We start from the raw sequence: 10,783 nt of genomic DNA, 5'->3' as shown, positions 1-10,783 counted from the left end.
AGTAAGTTCCGACATGATCTTGTTCGTGATGTGGTTGTAGACATTTGTTACAAAGCTAATGTGCCTGCACGCAAGGAAGCCTCTCTCGGTAATCTATCAGACGATAACAAGGATTTGAAGCTTGCTGAAATTCTTGTTCTCAACTGGGAGAATGGTCGAGATGTTTGTATGGATGTCACAGGGGTCTCGCCCTTTGCTGGTGATGGCATTCGCTCTTTTGCTCCAGGAAAAGTTATATCTAATGCGATCTCTCGTAAACGCACTAAATACCTGGACAAGTGCACTTCACTTGGATATGACCTGGGAGTCCTAGCTTTTTCCACTTTAGGAGAACTTGGTGAAGATACTTTGTGTTTTTTTAAGCGCTTAAAGAACTGTCTAGTCTGTAATGACGCTGGTAGTGGTTTGGGTAGTTTTATTTTTCATACATTAAGTATCGCTATTCAAAGGGAGTTGGAGCCCAGCTTGTGGCCAGGCTACCAACCAAAAGCTCTATATGAGTTCCTTCCTTTAATCAATTAATAAAACTGAACACAAATTCTTTTTATATTTTTGTATTTTTATCATTAATAATATAGTCATTTTTAAATTTTTTTACATTACAATACAAAAACATATAGATATGATTTTTTTATTTTATCTTATATATATATGTTTACTCAATTTTTTGGACTTTTATCATAAATGATCGAAATTAATATAATAGTTTTTTGTAATTTCTTGATTTTTATCATAAATACGCGAAATTAATATAGTAATTTTTTTACAAAAATTCGACGATCATGATTTTAAAAAAATCATGTAAAATCCGTGTAATTATATGCAATAATTTTAGTTGAATTGATTTTTTTTATTTTAATCATAAATGCCCGAAATTAATATAGTAATTTTTTTGTTATTTCTATTTTTTTCCTTATAAAAGATTCTAAAAATATAAATCTTATTATTTTATTCCATAAATATGTTGAATTGATTTTTTTTATTTTAGTCATAAATGTACGAAATTAATATAGTATTTTTTTTTATTTTTTGATTTTTATAATAAATACATGAAATTATAAAAGATTCAAAAAAATTTAAATCTTATTAAAGTGATTTTTTTAAGTCATAAATGTACGAAATTATTATATTACTTTCTTTTATTTTCTGGATTTTTCATAATAAATATATGAAATTATAAAAGATTCAAAAAATGTAAATCTTATTATTTCATTTTTATTTAATCATAAATGTCCGAAATTAATATAGTAATTTTCTTTATTTTCTGGATATTTACATTAAATACACGAAATTAATATAGCAATTTTTCTAAATAATAAGAGCCGTCAGTCGCGTGTGTCCCAACAATCCACCCAATCTACACCGCACATTGTCAGATCAACACACCATATCTAACGAAATTTCATCCGACGAATACAAATGGTTTCTCAATTTGCCAACGAGAGCGCGAGGTTATGCTCACCAACCAATAGGAGAGAGGGTAAGCTCCACCAGTGCTACTTTTATTCTGGAGTGAGGGATGGTATTGAGTTTTTAGGTTGTTAATTTTATTTTTTTTAACAAATATTTTTTTCATTGATGGAAATTCGAGGTTGCAATGAGTTTAACATCTAAAATAAGAGTCTAAAATAAGAAAATGGAAGGAAACAAATCATACTGTAAAAGTACAATACTAAAAAATTCGACGACAGAGAGAGAAGGATTATTGGAGCAAGACAAATAGAAATATGAATAAAACCCAATTAAATAGGAGGAATAATGGGTGTTTTTTTTTCCGAACTAAATTTAAACGATTTAGTTTGTTTTTATTCTTTAGAAAGATGTGCTCTTGAAGTAGGAGAGATTTGCCCAAATCTCTTGTAACTAGGGATGAGCATTCCGTCGTCAAAAAGATTACCGATGAAGATTCGTCGGAGACAAGAAAGACGAAGATTTCGTCGTTGGAAAGCATCACTAGTGATCTTCAAACCCCAAATCAATAACCAATAACCGCCATTAAAGTGAAGATAACCTCTAAAGTACCGCGTTGAGGCTCTAGGCGAGCTAGCATGTCGTAGAAGATAGGGTTCGAAAATTCATATAGAGGAATGGGAAAACCAACCTTCAACTGTCCAAAACTAATTATAACCCCACTCGCATTCCAATTTTCCCGTTGAAACCATTCCAAGTCAAGGCTTAACATCTTTAGCAGACACTCAGGAATGGTGAGCCTAAAACCTCGCTACTGGAGCTCTTTTTTGAAATCATAAACGATTTTCGCATCTGAAGGTTTCTCCGGAGCCACGAAAATGAAAATCATGAGGTGAAAGAACTTAAACATAGAAACTCGAGCAAAATCTACGATGGTGAGAAGGAAAATATCGAAATGGATGAAAAACTTACCTTCAAATTGGTACTGCTTGAGGAGAAACACTTCGTCTTGCATACATGGAAAGAGTTAGAAAGAGGAGATGAATGCAGAGAAGCAAAAGTTGCAGAGAGAATTACAAAGAAGGAGAAGAGCCAGAGAATGAAAATTAATAAGGGAAAAACATTCATATGAAAACGCATTTATATCATCGATAACCTGGTGAAAAAGGTGGAAGGTTATAAAGGTAACATATTAAGGACGTGTCGGTTACATATTGACGAGGATAAGACGTGGGGACGGTTAGGCGTGAAACCCGAAGACGTGGCGACGGTTTAAAAACGACAAAATCCTCTTCTCATCCTACTCTCGTTCGAATGACAAGAGAAGAGGCAAAATGTGTGGGTAGAAAATCACATCGCCACACGTATGCATCGCATGGCACAAATGCGGGAGAACCAACTTCGCGGAAAACACTAGTACACTCCTTAACAACACTTTGCCGCTTTTGAGATATCTACCCAGTCCATGAGATCAAGACACGTGGAAAGCACTAAAAATGGATCTATGACTAAGTTTGAAATGGGTAGTTGGGCATTTAATGAGCGAGCAGAACGGTAAGTTCAACAGTCTGTAGTCTGACGGAACACGGGCGAGATGCAATACGACGAAATACAGAGCGATAGAGACAGCTTCAACAAAGACTAACCGACGAGATGACTAGCGAGGACAAACACCAACAAAGATGGACCCGCAAGAAATCTACAATGAACAATCTTTGCGAGCATGACAAGCGAGCGAGATGAGCTATCACATATTATTGAAATTTGCCTATAAAAGGAATAGTAAACAATGTTAAAAAGGTTGAGATTTTTAGAGTCCATATCATATTATGAGATATAGACAGCGAGATATCTTGTACTACACTGAGATATTGTAATTGTCATCCATTCATAGTGAAATCAACCCCATTAACGTAGGTTTTAACACCGTACCGTGTTGATCGCCTGTTTCTCTATACTCTATTTGCTTACTTGTGAATCTTATCTCATATGCTTGATTGATAGCTTTGATGATACTCTTAGCATAGTTCTTTGGGTGTACTGGGGGTTTTCCTGCAGCTACACATATTTAAGCCGACTCTTTGGGAATAAAATTTACTTTGTGGAATGGGCAAGCTAGAAGTAGAATAATTAGCAGGCAATTTAGTGAATTGACCAACAAAATGAGTGGGCGAGAAAAATATCAAAAGCTAAATCTACAAGGCTTTGGCTGGAGCAGTATCAGACCACTCACCTTTATTAGGTTACTATGAAGTTGAGACTAAGAGCAAGTCTTATGGTGGAATCCAACCTATTTCAAGTTTGGAAAAAATGTGGAATGTCAAGTCTAATGGATTCCAAGTTGGTGCTATCCACATATTTTCCAAGCCATTTTCCATGATTTTGTGAAATAGTGCGTGGAATCTGATTTCAACTATACAAATATTTTAGTCAAATACCATTAACCAAATTAAACGCTTTAGCGTGAAAAGCTATTCTGTTTAGCTTTTCTATGATTCCATCATAAAACTTGAGCTTCCATGAACAACCAAATACTGAGGTGGCATGGCATGGAAGATGAAATTCTTCCACCATAAGACTTGATCTAAAAGGAACCTTACAGAGTTCTGTTCGGACATCAAACATGAAGATTACATGAGGGTAGCGGTAGAGAGTTGGAAGGTGTGGAATCGATCAAACGGTATCTGGAGATGTCAACAAGAAGATCAAATAAGCTGGAGCTCAATGTGATTTGCAATATATCTGATGATGATCCACACAATGTGGAAAATTATCTACCAACATCCCAAAGAAGGGCGAATAAATTCAAGAAACACCAGTCCCAGTCGTCATTCCTGGTCAAAAAGCAAGAGTCAAAAACGGTTAATGTTCGGAGAATGCAACTCGAGGTTTTTTCTTAGTAACGTTCGAATGAGAAGAAGCAATAACCTTATCCCTAAGCTCAAGTGGGAAGATGGTAGTGCCATTAAAGAGAATTGTCCGCAGAGTAACTTTGTATTGGTGAAGATGAAGTTCCAAAGTTCGTTATTGGTCTACTATACAAATTTCACTTATCTTGCAAAGAAAAAAGAAAAACGTTGTTAGGGTACCGACCCTAAACTCGTCATAAACTCGTGGGTAGAACTTAACTCGAAAACCGGTTGACTAAATGAGGGATCCCATTGACTTATAAACTACCCAATTAAGCTCCGTCTACCAATGTGGGACTAGGATCCCAACATCCCACCACGCTTCCAGACCCAACATCCTCGTTGGCCCACTCTATCGACACTGACCCGAAGGAAGCCCTTTCTCTTATGGCGGCTTCATTCCCCTATCAGTATTCAATGCGGGTGACAACTACGCCCATGCATAAGTGCCCCAACACTTTAATCTAGCCTATAGGTCACCCCTTCCGTGGAGCGGGCATGGATCATGATGGTTGGCTCTGATACCAAATGTTAGGGTACCGACCCTAAACTCGTCATAAGCCCATGAGTAGAACTCAACTGGAAAACCGGTTGACTAGATGAGGAACCCATTGACTTATAAACTACCCAATTAAACCCCATCTACCAATGTGGGACTAGGATCCCAACAAACGCCTCTTCCATTACTGGTGCTTTTTATCTTGATAAGATCCTATTAGGAGGAGGGGGAAAAGGTCGGGAATGAGCAAACAAAATAATACTAAAGAACATTTATGCTCCTTCATCACTTGTGCAAAACTGCAGTCGAACTGGAAAAGCCAACTTTGTCCACAATGTTACATAGAAGTCTCTGGGAGTGTTTAAAAAAGAAGGTAAATCTACAATATTTTCTCGATGGGTCTCAACTCCTTGGGTAAGCCATCGAAGTTCCCGAAATCTACATCAGACTGTAGCATTGGCCTTTGTCCAGTTTTCCAAAGGATGCCTTCTGCTAGATGTTCCTTCGTTGGTGTCAACATCACATAATTTGGATCCGCCCTTTGGTACCTATAGTTGAAGATAAGATTATAATAAATTGAAAGTGTTGAAAATACAAAGCTCGGTGAAATGAAGAGAGCAGGTAAACAACCACATACAAAAATTAGGCATAAAATCAGAAAATGAGTCCAAAATTCATACATGATTTTGTGACAATGGTGCATGTACTAGCAGAATAGTTGCTAGTAAGAAGCTTATAAAAGTTAGTAGAGCAAAAAACCTGGCTTCTCTGAGATCCTCAACACGAAGTCCAAACCCAAAAAATGTGGTGGCAGTCCTACGATCTCTAACAGCTGCGAAGGGAAGCAATAGGATCATGTGCCATGTTAGAAGAATGCCATAGCAAACTATAGTAGGTATGGTGTATGTGAAACGCGATTGTGTTCATGCAGTGAGTATTTAGGGCATTTTCATTATTTTTCAGTGCAACGACTAGATGAGGTTAAAAAGACATCTATCAATTGATTTTATGTTGTACCAGAAAGGCTGAACGTGAAGGAAGGTTTCCACCATGACTTGAATGCTAGAGCTATTGATGAGCTTAACGGACCCACTTTTCCCTACAAAATAAAAAGGAAAAACTAATTTAGCAAAACTTAGTATGATATATAGTTCGATTATAACAGATTCCACCACCAGCTGTATCCGCCTGCACACAGCTTGTGTGCTTTTTAGTCTATCCTCTATGATAGATAAAAAAAAAAAAACAGATTCCACCAACAGATGCTAACCTTGAATAAGAAGTTCTTATTGGCTTGCCAAGATGCAGCTATCTGAAATGTCGAATCCTGGCCAGTATTTGCTGATTCAGCCTTATCAACCCTATACAAAAAAGACAAAACCTAAGTTGACATATTTAAGACACTAATTTTGAAACAAATGAGAGATCAATGTGTACCTTGTCTGTAAATCAAAGCCAAAATCAATATAGTTCGTAATCCCAACTACCCCATCTTCTTCAAATGGATTCTTCACCTATTACAATAACATGTCTGTCAGGTTCAATACATTTAGGAGAAAAATGAAAGATCAACATCCAACTAACTATAAGTATGGCAAGCACTACAGAAACAATATTCTGAGTTACGAAGAGAAATCATCTTATCAATGATTGCACAGTCCTAAATCCTAAGAAATGTATAAGAAAAAAAAAGATGAAGATAAATATGAAATATAAAGAAAAAGTGAGAAAAATACCCGTCTTTGGACCACAACATGCTGATAGAATGAAGCAATCAACTGTAATTTTGAACATTGATAAATGAGATAGTCAGCCAAAGTAAAGAGACGCCTTAAATTGTGATAAGCCATTCAAACAACGTTATCATAGACAGGTTTATAGCTAAACTAAGCTCGGTATACTTGTCTTTGTAATTAAACAGCTAGAACCTAAGAAAACCAAACAAAAAGGTGTTCCAAAAGAAAATGTTTAGAAAATTAGAGCCACGGAGCAGACGAAAAAACAAACCTGGGAGCTACGTGCAAGTTCAAGACAGAAATTGAATGATGGACTCAATGGGCTACTGGATCCTAGCCCATAGCCAATCGCGCAACTCCAGTTCTTCAAATCCTTATAGTCTGCACCGTCTTTCTCGACTAATCATCAAGAAAATACCAATTTACAACCATTTTTACAACCGTAATTTATGTGCAGATGCATAGCTAAAGTATATAATATGTGTTGCAGTAAGAAAATATATCTAGCCCGTAAATGGCGAAACAACTCACTAGTTGGTATATACTGCACTCCTGCAGTTAAGCTTCCCATCCTGCTCACTAACCATGCGGTTCGTGGAGACTTATCTGAAGCACATAACAGCACCCATCAGCGACCTAGAAACAATATCATACTCTGGATGATGCAGGGTCTCATTATAAAGTAGCTTCTAGAGGAGGTTCAGAAAGGTGAAAACTCAACTATTGAAAATGTGAACACAGCTTTATATGTAAGTCATGAGATGGTTGCAATTAGTGTCATATTGGAGACGTAACTGGTTAAGCTTCCCTAATTCAATCACAACAAGTAAGTCACTGTTTACTTTTCACCTCTTAGTTTTATATCTCTGGCTGAAAGAGTATTAACTGATGTATCATCTAAGAAACAAAATCTTAAATGTTTGCATCAGATGCACACCGTTTCAACAAGAAACCAGAAGATATAGCTAACTATTTCACGTTATACAAATATCTGTTGAGTTTACTAAATGACAAGAATAATGTAAATTAATTAGCATACAATACCCATCACATACAGGAAAAAGGTAAAAGAGTGGCTCCAACTGACAAATTTTCTGAGCCATATCTCAAGCCCATGACACCATAATCTTCCGAGTTTACCCTGCATGAGCAACTAGATTATTAAACGGAGTCATCAGAAAGTACATGTCACCTTCTCTTAAAGATACATTCTTAACAAAATATACCTTTTTTTATTGGTTAGCAATGGAAATGTGCCAAATGCACCAAATCCAGATCCAGGATAGTAGACACAAGATCTCATGCGCAAAACCCTATTCGAACAGTATATAAGAAGAAAACGAGTTAGCCTGATAAATAAAAGGAAACGGGTGAAAGATATTCACAAGTGAAACAGCAACAGCAAGAAAACTAATTTCTTCCAAAAAAGAAAACACTTACGGTTCAGAATTTGATACAAAGAGGTCCATGAATGTATTAGGATCATCCACATCCCTGCTCATTAAGAAGCATAAAATGAGGATCTACATTAATGAACTAACTAAAGGTACATAATTGCACCGATCAACGACAGATTGGGATAGTAAGCATTCACCTACCTTTGCCAACGAAACAATGCATTTCCCACAATATTCTCGTCAGGTTTATGGTTAAGTGGGCCATTTACCTGAAGAAGCTAAGGAAAACGAAGTTCTATTATCATTATACTTACTGACTGAAGAAAATAAATTACGAGCAGGCACAGAATACTACATATGATTTAACCAATGAGAGCATCAATTGCTTATAAGGATACAGTTGCAATTAGATCCACATTAGGATCATCCATCGGCTTTAGCATAATTCTCGTGCTAAAATGCCGTGCTTCTTCATAATAATCCTCAAAAAGGCATTTTAAGGCAAGCTTTCCAAATAGCATATCATATGAAGACTCCATCATCCTGTTCAATGTCTTACAACTTGTTATTAGAATCTAAGTTACTAAAGCAACAGAAACATAATCAGAAAATCAAATAACAAATACGAAGACGTATGATATACACAATCAACTATATGGGTCCTAAATAGAAACAATAGCCAATGTTATATAAAAACAATAGCCATTTACCTTATGTCTGTTTTCGCTCTGTCTAGTCCTAAATAGAAAAGACATAATTGTATAATGAGGGATTGCCAGTGGAGTAGGACTCGGGGTAACGAGAATTATGCAATGTTGAAGCGGAAAACAGTGTTCAGGGACAAAGAAAGAGAAGGACTAGATATCAGAAACTTGAGATACACAAATGATGTTTTTGTGATGCAAGTGTCTTTGGAGATTTTCTGTAGACCAACAAGATCTGTGGAGATTAATCATCATGAAGAAATACGGGTGTGAGAAGCAGGATGGGGGTATGGAAAGGTATATACATCAGAATGGGGGTGCTCATACACGCTGAGAAAAGGCAATATGACTCGTTTCTGGCTGGATCACTAGTTAGGAGAAGAACCTCTGCAGGACATATATCCAAGTTTGTCCAAGGTCTCTAGGGAAAAAACGTATTTGTTGAGTCATTACTATAAAGTGGGAGCTAATCTAATGCGGTCGTCGATTGAGACCTTGATATGAGGAGATGAAGACTAACAGAAAATGAAATTTCAAAGGCTGTAGCTCTAAGGACCAAACAGGAGGAGGGTTCTATTCCTGAAAATGAAAATAGTAAAACGAACAAAAGGACAAGGAATGGAGTTTTCAGTGTGAAATCTTATTACAAAGCTACACACAACCTTCTCCTGGAGCAGGATCAGCTTTCAAGGCAGTTTGAAATAGTAATGTACCATCATCATAAGTATGTTTTTATGCATGGCTGGTATATCACGAGTCCATACTCACCCCGGTGTTGAATGTGCAAAGATGCATTGTCAATCAATCATCACTTCAATCAGCAAAAATTGTTGTTTCGATATCACCCCTCACATTTGTTGAATGAAGTGAAATATAAGGATCTAATATCTTCGAGTGGGAAGAGATTGACAGAAGATAAATGCATGGTATAAGCAATATTATCCCTAATTGGTGGTGACCTTAAGGTCTTGATTCCCCATTGAAGGATGTAGCTAAGGCCAATTAGGGAAATTGCACATATAACTGCAATAAAGATCAAGAAATGTTAAAATTAGGGTTTAGAATTTTTAACCTGATACGGGCAGCAAGAGGAGGGAAATCAAATAGCGGTGGTACCAGAACCATCGGTGGTGGTGGTTCTTTATAGAACAAGTTCAATAAATTCCCCATGGATTGAATTTTCTCTCTTCTTTGTTGATTCTTTTTGTGAATTAGGAAATTTGAGAAATGATTAATTTTTCTGACAGTGGGTTTTTTTAGTGAGAGAGAAGAGAAGTTCGGTATAGAGTGTGTAACTCTCCCCGCGCTTCTCTCTTTCTTTGAACGACACGTTCAAACTGAAAATGTTGAGAGAAACGCGTGAGTTTGGAATCGAGTCTCTTTGGAAAAGAAATAAAAGTTATTATGTAAATGGAAAAAACAAAGTGCTCCGCTCTGGGCCATGTATACGTTGTCTCGTTAAAATCTTGACTAATAATCAGAAAAGAGTATAACGCGATAAGTCCAAAAATAATAATAATAAAAAATTTCAGCATGATCAAAGTATATATAAATCTTCAATAAACTAGGAAATTTCAGTTCTCCTTCGGTACCCAATGAGAAGTCTTCTAATACTAGTAGTTGTAATAGTTCGCAAACAAGTTGGGGACGATGAGCTCCTCAGCTCGCGATGGAACTATCAAAATGGATTCACCCGCCCTTCTAGTCACCTCATGAGTGGTAGAAGTGTCACAACGACATATACAAGAAAGGAAGTCATGTTGTTGATTACGGATGGCGGGTGCATTCCCACGATCAAGGATTCATTTGGTGAGATATGAGGTTGCATATTCGTAAAAACGCCGCCACTGGGATCACTAGCCCTTAAACTCAATCTACCGAAGAAAAAAAGTCAGTAATGCATAACCAGTATCGATTTCAACATCATATTATTCCACATGAGCCTTCATTTTTCTATTCAAAAAAGAAGCACAAATGAAGATTAAGTTACACACTGAACTTAAACAAAAATTGTACATTCTAGAGGGTAATGCTAACAATATACTACTTAAAAAACAATAATTAAAAGCAATTCAAGCACCCAGCATATGAGGAGTAAAAGAAAAAATAATGACAAATAATCTAAAGC

General features: G+C 36.5%; 1 protein-coding gene across 1 annotated transcript; it reads right to left on the bottom strand.

Moving 5' to 3' along the window:
* Positions 1-5,074: 5,074 nt before the first annotated feature.
* Positions 5,075-10,009, bottom strand: LOC113276444. The gene is made up of 14 exons (XM_026526045.1): positions 9,728-10,009; positions 8,350-8,494; positions 8,153-8,220; positions 7,995-8,048; positions 7,781-7,867; positions 7,610-7,695; positions 7,086-7,160; positions 6,826-6,953; positions 6,555-6,596; positions 6,256-6,332; positions 6,089-6,179; positions 5,836-5,917; positions 5,578-5,650; positions 5,075-5,366 (listed from the first exon to the last, which is right to left on the bottom strand). Exons 1-14 carry the CDS (start codon positions 9,823-9,825, stop codon positions 5,198-5,200), a joined length of 1,275 nt encoding a protein of 424 aa, XP_026381830.1. The 5' UTR covers positions 9,826-10,009; the 3' UTR covers positions 5,075-5,197.
* Between the last annotated feature and the right edge of the window lie 774 nt (positions 10,010-10,783).

Source organism: Papaver somniferum, chromosome 4 (genome assembly GCF_003573695.1).
Source record: "Papaver somniferum cultivar HN1 chromosome 4, ASM357369v1, whole genome shotgun sequence".
NCBI lineage: Eukaryota > Viridiplantae > Streptophyta > Magnoliopsida > Ranunculales > Papaveraceae > Papaver > Papaver somniferum.
This window is presented reverse-complemented; position numbering and strand designations above follow the sequence as displayed.